Raw genomic sequence first — 14517 nt, forward strand, 5'->3', positions numbered from 1 at the left:
ATTGGGGAGGTAAGCTTTTAAAGTTGATTTTTTAATTGTTCTTTTACCTCAAGAGATGTGAGAGGTGTTTGAGTGTATCCCTACAAGAGACTTCCAGTGTCTCTGCACAGCTGACCTTAAAGCTTTGTCCATCCATTGGACATTTGGAAGAGGAATTGTCTACTGACTCTCAATACAAATATTTACTTTTCACTGAGATTTTTTTTTTAAGACAGCCACAGTCATCTGGGAAAACTTCTCATGGAGCAGAAACACTTATCCTTATCTTCCCTATTTTGGGAGTTTTTCCTCTTACACCTTTCCCAACCTTTTAAATTAATATCATTTTATGCACCCAACTAATCTGGCTATAGCTCAGGTCAAATCATACCCTAAGCACATCATCTGCCCTTTGGCTGCTGCAGAGAAGATTCTGATACAATTTTCAGGCTGTACAAAATATCTTGATAGCTGAAAACCAGCTGATCAACTATTCTTACGTTACTGTGGTTTGTATTCCCAAATCCACAACTGGCTAGGTATCCCACCTCATTCATTTCAATAGACTGAATATAAAGTTCACCTCTTAAGTGTCATCACAGTCAATTGTTTTCACTGCTGCTAATTTGAGCAGAAAAATCCTACCAATGTGCTTAGTCCCTGTTCATAAAGTGCCTAAAATCTTCCAGATCCACCCATTCCTGCTGGAAACCCCCAGCCTTTCCCTGAGATGCTGCAGAGCATCAGCAAACGATCTCAGGCGACCAAAACAAAAACTGGACACCGCCTAAAATGTGTTAAGGTGACCAAAAAATAAAGACAGGACCCCAGGATGAATTAATTTCAGAACTTTTGTCAGAAAAGCAAAGGTGAACAGTGGGATGTGGCCCAGGTGTCACCACATGAGCTATCCTGTGGCCACCAGCAGAGCCAAGGGGTGCTGACCCTGGGTCAAACCCACACCTCAGCACTCCAAGGTCCTTCCAGGGGGTGAGGGAGAGCAGGCCAGGAGATACACAATCATAGAAATATAAAGGTTGGAAAGCCCTCCAAGACCGTCAAATCCAACCATTCCCCCAGCACTGCCCAGGCCACCACTAACCCCTGTCCCCAGGTGTCACATCCACACGGCTTTTAAATCCCTCCAGGGATGGGGACTTCACCTCTGCCCTGAGCAGCTGTGCCAGGGCTGGACAACCCTTTCCATGAAGAAATTTTCCCAATATCCAGTATAAACATCTCCTGGCACAGCTTGAGGCTGTTTCCTCTCATCCTGTCCCTTGTTCCCTGGGAGCAGAGCCCGACCCCCCCAGCTCCCCCCTCCTGTCAGGGAGTTGCAGAGCCAGAAGGTCCCCCCTGAGCCTCCTTTTCTCCAGGCTGAGCCCCCCCAGCTCCCTCAGCCGCTCCTGCTGCTCCAGCCCCTTCCCCAGCTCCGTTCCCTTCCCTGGACGTGCTCCAGCCCCTCAGTGTCTCTCCTGCCGTGAGGGGCCCGGCAGTGCCCCCCGCCCACGGCTCCCCCGGCTCCCCCCGCAGCCCCCGGCCCGGCCGGGCCCGCCCCGCTCCTACCGCCCGCCCGGCGCCGCCGCTTCCGCCCGCGTTGCCCGGAGACGCGGGAGCCGCGGGGCCCCGCAGGGAGGGCCCGGCCGCCGCCGCCGCCCGCCGCCCGCGTTCCGGGGCTCTCGGGGCCCGGCTGTGCCCGCTGCCCGTGAGGGCCCGGCTGTGCCCGCTCCGCTCCCTGTGCCCGCTCCCCGCGCTCCTCCCGGCGCCTTCCCCGGGCCGGGGAGCGGCGGGGCCGCCTGGGACGGGCGATAAGGGCAGTCGGCGTGCCCGTCCTCCCCTGGAGCGAGGCCAGGGGCTCGCATGTCCTCATGGGACCCCCCTGCTCCCGATCCCACAACCCAGGGACTCACCTGTCCTCACCAGACCCTGTCGTCCTCCATCCTCCCTGGCCAGAGGCTCGGCTGTCCTCATGGAACCCAGTTGTCCCCCATTCCCACATGCCAGAGGCTCACCTGTCCTCACAGGACCCCATCCTCTGTTCCAAAAGTCCAGGGACTCACCTGTCCTCACGAGACCCCAATGCCCCCCATCCCACAGGGTTCTCCTGTCTTCATGGGATCCTGTTGTCCCCATCCCACAGGTGAGGGACATCCCTTTCTAATGTGGGACCCTGATGTCCACCATCCCCAAAGGCCAGAGACTCGCCTGTCCCCACAGGACCATGTTGTCCCATGTCCCCAGAGGCCAGAGGTTTGCCTGTCCCCATGGGAGCCCCTTGTCTCTCATCCTCAAAGGCCAGGGACTCGCCTTGCCAAGCAGGACCCTGTTCACCCTCATCCCCAAAGTCCAAGGACTTGCCTTTCCTCAGGAACCCTGTTGTCCCTCCTCCCAAAGGTCAGGGACTTGTCCATCCCCATGGGACTCTATTATCCCCCACCCCCACAGGCCAGGGGCTGTCCTGACAGGACCCCTTGACTCCCACCCCCAGCACCTCAGCAGCTCCCTGGCCTGGCAGAGGCCCATGAGTGCAGATGGGTGCCCGGGAGCTTCCCTCCTGTTACCCAGTGGTGGGTTGGGGCCAGCGAGCTTGGGAAGACTCTGGACAATGTGAGGGGGTCTCACATGAAAAGGGAAAGTGGGTGTGGAGGTGGAGGTGAGCTGGAGAAGAGGTTTTGGGGGTTTATTTTTGTTGTTGAGTGCCACAGAATTGGAAATAAGGTGGGGGAAGGTTTGGTTTTCTGGAAGCTCAGCTCCCTGGGATGGGACAGGCTCATCTCCATACCTGCAGACCACACAGACAGGCCCCTTCCCTATTTCTGGGTTTGCTCTGGGGCTGCCTCGTTCTACAGGGAGAGGAGTCTGGGAGGGCACCATCTTCAACATCTTCAGTGCTTGTTCCAAGGCCAGGAAGGAGCAAGGCCCTCTCCAGGGATCGTTTGGGGTGAGAGGTGGTGACTGGACTCAGGTCTCAGACATCAGCAGAGGCCAAGGAGCCGTTCAGCACCATGTCCAAACTGAGGGCTGCAGATGGGAGAGGAAAACGCCCTTCCCTGTGCCACCACACCCTGCCCGCCTCTCCCTGGTCTCTGCCGATAAGGGCAGTGGCTCCGAGCTCTCCTCGACAGGGGATAACAGACAGCCCAGCCCGGCAGTCTCAGCCCCGGGACAGGGGGCAGTGCGAGCAGTTCCACGTTCCCATATGGAATTTGTGCAGTGGTTGTTGCTTCCCTGTAGAGGTCAGGAATGCAGCACAGACGGAATTCCCTTCATCCTACCCTTCTCCTGAAGTCTGTTACAGACCCAGCGTGCCATTCTGTGATTCCAAAACTTTTCCTAATATCCTGGGGATGAGTTAGTACAGACCAGTTGTCTCAACCATGCAAGGCTGGACAGGGCTTGGAGCAACCTGGTCTAGTGGAAGGTGTCCCTGCCCATGGCAGGGGGTGGAATGAGATGGCCTTTAAGGTCTCTCCCAAACCAAACCATTCTGTGATTCCATGATTCTCTGGCAGGCCATGGCTGCCAGCTCTGGCCTTACCACTCTGGTCATACTCTGGCATCAGGAAGGTGGAACCATGATACATCAAAACAGTGTGTGGGGAAGAAAAATATTCATATTAGCTTTGCAAAAACACACAAGGATTTGAGAGTGTGGTGGTAAATTTGCCAAGGTACCAACTCGTGGCCAATTCTGAGTAGCCTGGTCATCCTTTAGCTACTCTGGTGCTGGTTTAGCTGCTCCAGAGTTGGTCTAGTCCTTGATTCTGCCATCTGGAAGAAGCTGGGAGCCGTCAGGAGGTCAGGTCTGGGGCAATGCTCTGCATCCGTGGAAGCGTTCAAGGCCAGGAACTTGGAGCAACCTGGTCTAGTGGCAGGTGTCCCTGCCCATGTCAGAGGGGTTGGAACAAGATGAGCTTTAAGGTCCGTTCCAACCCAAAACATTCCATGATTCTATGATATGATTCTGTGTGAAGGAGATGGAGCTCACAGCCACCACTAGACCCACAGCTCAGCTGGGCTGCAGTGGAGCCATCCTCCCTCCCCTCCTGGGTGTTTGGTTGGGGTGACCACCAGGGTTGGTGGGATTGTAAGGGGATCTCACACAGTACTTAAAGACTTTGACACAGTTCTCCCCCGTGTCTGCCACAAAGAGGTTCCCAAAGGCGGAGCAAGCCATGCCAGCAGGCCTGCGCAGCCCCATGGACACCAGGCAGACGGGAGCCCCATGCTCTGGGAACAAGTGGACTGTCCGGCGCTGCTCGTCTGCCACCAGGATGCTGCCATCCCTATCCACACACACCCCAGCGGGGTTGCCAAACTGGTGTCCATATTTGCTGCTGAGGGAGCAGAGGAGCTTGTGGCTGCTCGTGAAGACCTTGGCGTCCCCACACTCCTCACTCACCACAAAGCCCCCGCTGGGCGCTGGGCTGACGTAGCGAGGCCCCTGCAGGTCAGGGACTGAGTGGACCTGGAGTGTCTTGAAGGCGTGGTCCAGAGCAAAGCTGTGCACTTGGCCTTGGGCATAGTCTGCTACCAAGATCTTGCCCATGGAGTCGACTCCAATGCCCCTGGGGGAACCAACCTTTCTGATCTTTATCCATTCCCTCTTGGAGAGGCTGGTGTGAGGGTTGAAGGCCCAGATGGCTTCATTCACCATGTCGGCCACAGCCACCATTCCCGTGCGAGTCACAGTCACATCTTCTGGCAAGAAAGTGCCCTTCCCCCTTTGCTGGCAGGGCAGGGCCTGCAGCGTGTGGCCTGTGCTGGAGAGGACGTGGACCCAGGGAGCGTTCTCGGCTGTCAGGTAGATGGAGCCATCCGGGGAGCAGTGGATTCCACGGACACCCCCATAGCGGCTGCCGGTGGGGTTGGGGATCTGCCGGACCAGGTTATCCTGGCAATAGTGGAGGAGGTTCTTGATGTTGTCCAGATCTCCACACAGACTTTTGGCCTTATCTTCCAGCTGGTGGACTTGGTGCTGTGTCACCATGCCCATGCTGGGCTGGCTGCTCAGCAGTGGGCTGGCTGTCTGGAGAGTGGCAAATGACTTCAGCTGGAGGCTGTAGATGGTTTTCAGCAGCTTCTCCTTTAGCTGGCTGGTCTCCAGCGTGTAGTCCATGACAAATCTCTTGTCCCTGTTTGGGGGAAGCAGGAGGACCATGACTGTCCCTGCCTGTTGCCATCCCTGGGGATACACTAAGGCATTTGCTGCCTACCCAGGGTCAAGGTGTAGACACTGGTCTGGATTAACTTCAGTGCCAAAGAAACCACATCACTGTAGTGCCAGCTAATTATGTGCTTGGGACATAAAGACAAACAAGGACATTGGCATGAAAATGAAAGAGTCATCAAGCTGGATCTGCAGCTGGAGGAACAGCCAGAAAGGTCCACTGGCTTCAACGATAGCTCAGCTGGTGTCAGATGTGGCCTGAGGATTTTTGTGTAAAGGTGAGTCATGTGTGAGCACATTGAATGGCATCTCCACCTCTCTGGTTCCTCAGATTAGTGGCTTCTCTCAGGTCTTTAACACCTCTTAACCCTATTTTCTGTGAGCCTCATCTCTCCAAACCATGTTCATTCACAGAATCACAGAATATTCTGAACTGGAAGAGACTCACATGGATCATCAAATCCAACTCCTGGCCCTGCACAGACACACTAAGCAGTGATGGGAGCCCGGCTCTGCTGTGTTCCCAGGGCCTGGCTGGAGCACAGCTTGTAGCCGGCAAGGGAAATGTGGCCTCATTAAAGCTCCTGGGGAGGCAGAAGTTCACTTTGTTTTAAATGTGATTATAATTAATATTATAATGGGCACACTTGGCTGTTTTGAGTTGTTTGCAGGCTGTCACTCCACTTTTATCGCCCCATGTCCCATGATTGCCTGGATCATGTGCTCTGTGCTGCCTGCAAAAGGGACATTTCCCCAAACCACAACTGAAGGAAGCTAAGGCATACTCTGCCAAACAGTCCTTTCCATGTGCAAATCCCACAATTATCTAAACCCCATCCCCTGAATACTTGCAGAGCTACCAAACACAAATTTGTGATGGTGGGGATGAGTGTGAATAGAGACGGAATCCAATTTCTGCTGGATTTGGGGCCTGGGAACAGCTGTTTCTTCCCCAAAGTGGTTGTGCTTTGTCTCCAGCAGCAGAGACGTGCTTGGTGGAAATAAGCCCCCCACCCCCACCCAGAACTGCATGTCAGGGTCCTCCTTCAGCGCTGGACAGAGTCCGAAATCCAAACCACTGGATTTTACAGATGGGAAACTGAGCCACTGCTATGCCAGCCACCACACCCCCCTCACCACGAGCATCCACCTCCCTTCTCAGGTGCTGGGCACTCAAAGCTGCCCTCAGACCCCTGATGGTGTCCTGAGCCAAGCCTGAGCTGCTCATTCAGGGGTCTAAGCCCAAAAAGAGGTCTCTGACCTGTCCCCCGCACAACTCAGGGAAATGACCACGAGCCCAACTCAACAGACCTTGTACCTCAGTCCTGCTGTCTGGGGAGCTGCCTGTCCTTCCCTGGCAGTGCTGCCCTCCCACCGGCTCTGTCCTGCTCTGTCCCACCAGCTCTGTCCTGCTGCCTCAGGAGCAGGAGTCGTCCTGCCGGGCTCAGGGAGCAGGACCAGGGGATCTTGTGTTGTTAGTGACGGGCGATTGCCCTTGGGTCTGGGTAAACACAAAACTCCTTGTGCTGACAACCAGAAGCAGCGACACAAGGGCTTATCTGCGTGGTTTTTTTATTCCCTGCTGGTCTCCTGCCAGAGACAAGGTGCCTTTCCCGCAGGATTGGTCTGTGCTCCAAGGTGCCCAGCTGCGGGGATGACTTGGGGCTTTTAAGGAGAGGCAAAGGGGCTGATTTGCTGCACGTCACCCTTGGCAGCTGCTGGGGTGGGACAGGGACCCTCATTGCAGATCAGGGCTCCTGCCTGGTCTTGTGGCTGTGTCTCTGCCTCCCCGTGTGCCCCCAGCCTGGGGCACTGTGAAGCTGTGTGCCTCAGTCTCCCCGCTTGCAAAAAGGAGACTGGGGAATTTTGCCACATCAGGCTTTGAGGTGCAGTGATGGAGAAGTTCCAGGAAGAGGCAGATCAGCCAGGACTCCTGGCACAGCCCCCCTCTCCATCTCCATGCTGCTCAAACCAGGCTCCCCTCAGCTGGGCAAATCCATGTTTGGAGTTGATGGTTGCATTTATCAGTTCAGCTCCAACAAAGAGGGTCAGGAGTAAAAGCAGAGTTGGCCAGGAGCAGCCTGCAAGGGGCTGCTCAGAACCTGCCCTTCCTCCCTGGCAGTGATTTCTGGCAGTGCTTCCTGTCTGTGCTCCATCCACCTTTGCCAGCAGTGAGCTCAAACCACCCACCTTAAACCTGGTCAAGGTGTGAAGAAGTTTGTATCTATTCATTCCTCAGATGGGCCAAAGGTAAGTGAAGTTTGGATCAGACTCAGCCACCTCTGGGATGTTTGGAGGGCCTGCAAGTACCTGGCCCTTAGGGCTCAGGAAGCAGTTTGGGGTCCAGCTGGCTGCAGGAGCTGTGGGATGGAGATCTGCCCCCAAAGCCCCAGGACTGGGTGCTCCTCTTGCCGTGTGTTTAGGGCCCTTCTGGTCCTGTATCAGACTCCGAAGCTCACAGTGCCTGGGAAGCTGCTTCAGACCTATTACCAGCCAAAATTACAGAAATAACTTGACACGACAAGCACCGTGGCCGCTCCATCCGAGCCCCAGCAGGACGGGAGGCAGCTTCAAAAACCATCTCCCAGGGCAACAGGGTCTGACCTTTTGTTTTGCTGTTGTGAGCTCCATCACCAGGATAAACAAACACAGCCTGGCCCTGGGGCTCCTGTTCACCTTTCCAGGACCGTGGCTCTGTCACAACCTGTTCAGAAGCCATCCCTGGACCCCCAAAGACACCTGTGTCATGGCAGGGCCTGGCACAGCCCATGCCCACACCAGCACCGGGAGCTACAGGGTTCAAGGACAAGGGCATGGTCAGCCCGCTGGCTCTGGAAATGGACCAAGGGAAAGAGAGTTTGGGTTCAGTTCAGGCTTTTCTGGTGCACATTCCTTGCAGGTATGAGTGATGAACTTCTCCTCTTGCAACTTTTCCCACCCTGGCCCAGGGACAGCAGATCTTGGTTGAGTGTCCACAGGGAACACACAAGCCCTGGGTCTCTGCCAGTCTCTGTGCCCAGGGATGCTTGGTGCCCACCTGGCACTGTGCATGTGTGCAGGGAGCCAGTGGGAGATCCCACAGGAGCAGCCGATGTCATTGCTACCAAGTCACAGATTTGGGGGAAAAAAATATTTCCCCATCTAGAGCACAGCTCCTTGGCTGGGGAGAGGACTGGGGGGACACAGATGGCCACAGTGTCAGTGCAGTGTTAATTGTCACGGTGCAATGAGCCCCTCCTGGGGCTCAGGTCCATGCTGGACACTGGAGCACTCCAGCCTTGAGTCCCAGCAGTCCTCAGCCTGCTCAGGTCACAGAATGACATGATGAGTTGGAAGGGATGCACAAGGGTCATGGAGTCCAACTCCTGGGCCTGCACAGGACCATCCCCAAGAGTCACACCCTGTGCCCCAGAGGATCATCCAAACTCCTGGAGCTCTGGCAGTCTTGGTGCTGTGCCCACTGCCCTGGGGAGCCTGGTCAGTGCCCAACCACCCTCAGGGGGAAGAGCCTTTTCCTGAGATCCCACCTAACCCTGCCCTGGCACAGCTCCAGCCATTCCCTGGGTGTTGTCCCTGGTCCCCCCAGAGCAGAGCTCAGTCCCTGCCCCTCCTCTGCCCCTCAACTGCCCAGGCAGTTGGAACTGCACTGAGGTCTCCCCTCAGTCTCCTCTTCTCCAGCTGAACACATCAAGTGCCCTCAGTGTCCTCACACGGCTTCAAATCAAGGCCCTTCCCCATCTCTTTACCCTCCTTTGGACACTCTCCAATGGCTCAATCTCTTCCTTCCATTGTGTCCCCCCAAACTGCCCCAATGTTGAGGTGAGGCCTCCCCAGGGCAGAGCAGAGCAGGACAATCCCCTCCCTGGCCAGGCGGGTGATACTGGGCCTGATGCCCCCAGGACAGGGTTGGCCCTCCTGGCTGCCAGGGCACTGCTGACTCAGGGCCGACTGGCCATTGCCAGGACCCCCAGGTCCACGCTGGATGTCACAGCACTCCATCCCAGAGGGCCCCAGCAATCCCCAGCCTGCTCCAGACCTCTGTCAGCACAAGGGCGTTGCAGCCAAGGGCTGTGATGGTTTGCAGGGACTGAAGGGGCGATGTGGGGACGAGGTGAGATGGCAGCAGCATCCGGCTGGACACGGGCTGGTCATTGCTTTGCACAGACACCAGGCGGCTCCGTCTGTCCAACAACCGCGGGTGATTGGCACTAATTATCAAAAAGCTGGAACGCACCGCGTGTGTTTGTGCGTTTGTGTCGGTGTCTGTGTCTGTGTGTTTGTGTGTGTGTCTGTATGGGTGTCTGTGTGTTTTTGTGTCGGTGTCTGCGTGTGTCTGCGTGTGTCTGTGTCTGTGTTTGGGTGGGTGCAATGGGAAGTGGTGCCCCAAGACTGCCCGAGAGCTTTCAGTGGGAAGCCAGAGTATCCCCTGCACAGCCAGACAGAAAACATGATTCCCAGCCCGAGCACAGCCCCAGCCCGGCTACACTCCCCCACTCTCCATGAAATGCCTGCAGTGTCCAGCTGGAGACACACAGGGGCTTGGGGGGCACTGGGGACAGTGCTTTTGGAGGTTGATCCCCCACACAGGCTGGGACTGCGGTTGGGACTTCCTGAACCTGGTTCCATGGAGCTGAGAGCAGGAATTCAGTTCCTCTTCAGGCATTGCAGAAATCCCTCCAGAAAGGAAAGTTGTAACTACTCTGGTCCCTAAAACTGCCTTGGCCCTCTCCTCTGGCTGGCATGGACATTCTGGAATCCCCACTGCTGGTTACCACACCCATGGAGAAGATTCTCCAGGGTCTGACAAGGGCTGAGCCTGGGCTACTCCCTTTCTCCCTCCTCCTCTGCAGCCTCCTGCTCTTACAAGGCTCACAAGAGGATTAGGGAGTTAATCCTCTTTGAGACATCAAGCTCCCTGTTGAGCCTGACAGAAAGGCCCAAAATCTGTGAAGCACAGTAGGGCACTGCCACAAAGCCCTCTTCCTGCCACGAGCAGCCCCCTGGATGAGCCCCAGCCTGTCCTGGGGGCAGTGTCCCCATTGCCACCCCTTCCCCACCCACCCTGGGCACCAGCTTGTCACCAAGGCCATGGGATCTGGGCAGTGGTCCCACCAGGCTGGCTCCCTCCATCCCAACCTGACCTGGCTCCTGCAGCCTCTCCACACTAGTCCAGGAGGGCAGTGGGAGGAAAGTGAAGCATCCTCCTGTCCTGGCAGGGAACAGCAACCCGAGGCCATGTGGGAAGCAGGAAATGAACAGAAACTTTCTGCAAACACAGCTCCATGTTCAGCCTGCTGGGGAGGCCTCTGGAGGTCCAGGAGCTCTGCAGAACTCCAGCAGGGATATTACTGGAGCAAAGCTGTGTGCCAGAAACCTCCTCTTATGGCTGGTACTGGACCATTTGGTCTCCCAGGAAGCGTTGCTCCAGCCCTTCCTCTGGCAGGGAGGTGTGCAGGCTGGCACTGCTGCTGGGCACCCCTACAAGTGTACAAGGAAGCACCTGCACCTGCATTTTCTGCTCTCCCTTCCCACCCAAACCACAAACTGCCTACATCCTTGGGTACCCCACACCTAAACTTAGGGAGGAAATAACAGTGGCTGGGTGGTTTGACTCCCTGAGCCCCAGGTCTGGGAAAATTATGTGGCTGTTTGGGCTTCGCAGCAGCTGCTGCCTGGGATGGGGGAGCCTGGGCTGCCCAGGCACTGTACCTGGCCATGCAGGTTCTCCTGGGTCTTCAGGCAGCTTCTGCTTTGCAGGATTGTTTCCTCCTTCTCTCTCAACCCTTTGACCCTGAGCATCTTCCCCTGCACCCCAAGGCAGCCGTGGGGAGCACCCAGCCCTGGTGCCTCAGCACCTCTTGGCATCTCCCATGTTGCCTCAGTCCCAGCAGGTGCAGGTCCCTTCCAGGCAGGGAAGTGGGCAGGAAGGCAGGAGCTGATCAAACATCATCAGCAGCTGGGATCTCACCCTGTCTTAGCCTGCGAAGCCTGAGGGAAACTCTCTCCCCATTCGGCTTGGCTGCCTCCGGGAGCATCAGCCCTGTGAGAGCCAGAGCACTGCTCTCCCTGCTCCAGCTCTTTTAAGTACTTAAACCTCAGTGCTTCCCTCCATGGGCCTTTGATCCAGCTCCAAAGCCAGAAAGGTTCTGCCCTGGGCAAATACCCAGGGAAACGATCCATTCGGAGGCATCCAGGAGCAGGGAAAGGAAACCTCCAATTGCAATAACAGATGGGAAAACGCAGCAGGGAGATTTTGTAGCTTTTTGTACTGTTTTTCCTCATCTAAATCTGAGGAGATGGGATAGCTGCTCCTCTACACTGGCTGCATGCCATGGGGGGATGGAGAACACGGGCGCTGCCGGAGCAGCTCTGGAGCTGCTGTCCCAGGAACTGCTCTGCAGCTCAGCGTTCATGGCCGATGGGGTTGAAGAGTTCATGTTGGACTCAAAACACTCCAGCAGTGTTCCCATCAGAGCCAGGGGACAGTCAGCAGGGCATGTGAGATGGCTGGAGGCAGTGATGCCACCACAGTGGTGAGAGCGGTGAGGAGCAGCAGTGCTGCTTCCACAAACAGCTGGGAGCAGAGGATGCAAGATGAGCCACAGGCAACTGTGTGGAGTGATGCCTTCTGGCTGTCTCTGCTCCTATTCCTCCCACAGAGAGGCTCCCAGGAGGATGAGGGCTTGTGGTTCCTGCACAGGAGCTGCAGTTTGGGTGAGAATTGGTGGCTGGGCTGTCTGTCCAATCTCATTGCCCTCACAGATCAGCCCCTGCCAGCTCTCAGCACATCTGTGCTGCTTCCGTGCTGTGCCACCAGCCCTGGGGGTGACATTTCTGCCTCGAGGGGAGCCACATCCTCCCCTGCTTGCTCCTAATGTGCAAATGCTTCCAAGCAAAGGGCGGGACAAGGCTGAGGAGAGGGCTGAGGAAGAGACAAAAAGGGAATGATGTTCTCCAGGTGTCTTCCAGGACACTTTGCTTGGAGCTCCTGAGAGCACTGCTGCTCCTTACTTAAGGTCATGGGGAAACTGTCCCCGGGTGTGCAGTCCTTTGGCATAAAGGAAGCCTTGGCAGCCTTTCCCCAGGTGGGAAATGCAAGGTGGACTTGGACAGACCCCCTGGAGTGATGGGAAGAGTTCTGGGGCAATTCCTGATTTGTCTTCACAGCTCCAGAGTCCTCCAGCCTGAGATCTCTGCCTGCCCTCAACACGCTGTTGAAGTTGCCCTGTCACTGCTGCAAAGGCAGGTCATTGCCCCCCTCCTGCCCGAGACGGAGCGATCCTGCTCCAGGTTGTCTTTGCAGCTTCACACGTCTCAGAAATCTCCTGCCCGACCTTGGCCCTTCTTGAGTCCACGTTTAGTAACTTTCCACTGCTCTGAGCTCTGCTCTGCCCACGTTGGGGTAAGAGAGAACTGGTTGTGCTGGGCAGGAACCACTTCTTGTCCCCAGCTGGTTCCACTGTTACGAGTGAGTGCCCAGAAATCCCAAGGGAGTTTTCTGCTCCATCCCTTGGACTGTTGTTTCCCCCACCAGGCTGAGGTGCAATGGGAGGAGGTGACGCCCACCACAGCCCCTGCTGTCCCCCATGAAGCCCTGGGACTGTACCTCTGCAGTGAAAGTCCTCTTCCAGCATGAGATCCATCCCCAAAATTTACCACTGGCCCTTTGCCGGGGAAATTTGGGGACACAGCATTTTCATGGGGTCTGTGGCATGTTCCCACCTCATGCTCAAGATGAACAGCATGATGTGACCTGCCACCCTTCCCTACAAACTCTGGCCCCATCCCTGTGCCCCAGGGTGCCTGGGTTGCCCCTGCACTGTCTCCCCTTGCTGTTGACCCTGGCAGGGCATCCAGCCAGAGCTCACAGTCACACCAGTGCAGCTGGAAAACTGGTTGAGGATGCAGCGAACCCACCTCCACCCTCAGCTTCCCTGGGGCCACATCCTTGTGCCAATGGGAGGGGGAGCATGACAACCTCCCCTTTTACAAGGAACCTTGAAATCTGGTTCCTTCCACTGCCTTGCCCAAGATAAGCCTTCCCTCAGGGTTTGTTTATTAGGAAACTTCCCTCCCTCCCAATCCCAGAGCTCTCCTTTGCTCTTGAACCGGGAGGAGAGGGAATACTTGAGCAGGAGCAGCTGTACCCACCTGGGGTTAGAAACTCATAAAAGTTGTGCAGCTCCATTGACCAGGAGCTGCTGGGCTCTGAGGGACCTGCTGTGACTCCACATCCCCCCAGCTCCAGGAGCAGGGGGGCTGCTGGATTCATCAGGGCAGGGGAGGGATTTGTCTGGGTCCGACAGCTGTCGACTGGGACTGCTTTTGGCTTGGCAGGAAAATGGGGGGAACACACAAGCAGGGGGAGTTTGGTCAACCCTGACCAGGAAAGATGACTATCAGTGGGCCTGCAGTAAAGGGCAGGTAATGGCTCCCTATCAGATGCCTTTAGGGTGACCAAATAGCCGTGTAATGGGCGCTGTGCTGGAGTGGGCTGAGGGCCCTGGGGGTGCAGATTGCAGACTGGATAAGCCACCCCGGTAGTTCAACTCTCATCCATTATTTAAATGTAAAGGTAAATGCTTTCATCTTTTCAGCTGGAATGGTTCCACCAGCTTGGCCACCTCCAGAAAATCCCACCCTGGCTCTCTGCAAGCAGCAGTCCCGGGGCAGGGGGCTGCCTTGGAGAGCCATGCCAGTGCACGGAGGGGAGCCATCCCTTCTGTGAGGGTGCCACCAGCACCCCTGAGGACAAAGTGCAAAGGCTGAGCAACAGGGTGGCACTGGGATGTGGGATATGACCCTATACCCCCTTCTTTGCTCTGCCCTGCACCAGGACTCAGGGGCTGGCGCTGCAGCCCCAAGGCCTAGCCATGGTAAATTGTCAATGGAGATGGAAGGAAGAGGCTGTGTGTGTGTGTGCAGGGACTTCTGCAGGAGGAAGGGTAGTGATAGGACAAGGGAGAACAGCTTCAGACTGAAAGTAGGTTTAGTACTAGTTAGGGAGGAATTCTTTCCTGTGAGGGTATGGAGGCCCTGGCACAGGTTGCCCAGAGAAGCTGTGGCTGCCCCTGGATCCCTGGAAGTGTCCAAGGCCAGGTTGATGGGGGTTGGACAACCAAGGATAGTGGGAGGTGTCCCTGCCCATGGCAGGGGGTTGGAATGAGATGAGCTTTAAGGTCTCTTCCAACCCAAACTGTTTTGGAATTCTATGATTCTATGAATTAGGACCCTCGTGGCTCCTGTGAGGAGCTTTCTTCCCCTGACATCTGCTGCCAGACATAATGGGCTGCCCCTCTTCCCGGCACGGGACAAGCTAATGGTATCCCAGTGTTGATCCAGCAAAACAAAACAGTCAAAACCCACCC

At 56.2% G+C, this 14517-nt stretch overlaps 2 protein-coding genes across 8 annotated transcripts in view; both read right to left on the reverse strand.

Annotated features, from left to right (window-relative positions):
* Positions 1–1646, reverse strand: part of PIGQ (phosphatidylinositol glycan anchor biosynthesis class Q) — a 39951-nt gene extending 38305 nt beyond the window's left edge. For 2 of the 7 annotated variants that reach the window (XM_064672489.1, XM_064672491.1), the window contains exon 1: positions 48–1235. The gene's annotated coding sequence lies outside the window, so the exon portion shown is untranslated. Of the gene's footprint in view, positions 1–47; positions 1245–1545 lie in introns of those variants that run through there. The other 5 variants (XM_064672493.1, XM_064672490.1, XM_064672488.1 and 2 more) reach the window with 5 other exon arrangements.
* Positions 1647–3573: 1927 nt separating this feature from the next.
* NHLRC4 (NHL repeat containing 4) lies at positions 3574–5100 on the reverse strand. The gene has a single exon (XM_064672498.1). The coding sequence runs from the start codon at positions 5096–5098 to the stop codon at positions 3989–3991; it is 1110 nt and encodes a 369-aa protein (XP_064528568.1). The 5' UTR covers positions 5099–5100; the 3' UTR covers positions 3574–3988.
* Between the last annotated feature and the right edge of the window lie 9417 nt (positions 5101–14517).

Source organism: Pseudopipra pipra, chromosome 16 (assembly GCF_036250125.1).
Source record: "Pseudopipra pipra isolate bDixPip1 chromosome 16, bDixPip1.hap1, whole genome shotgun sequence".
NCBI lineage: Eukaryota > Metazoa > Chordata > Aves > Passeriformes > Pipridae > Pseudopipra > Pseudopipra pipra.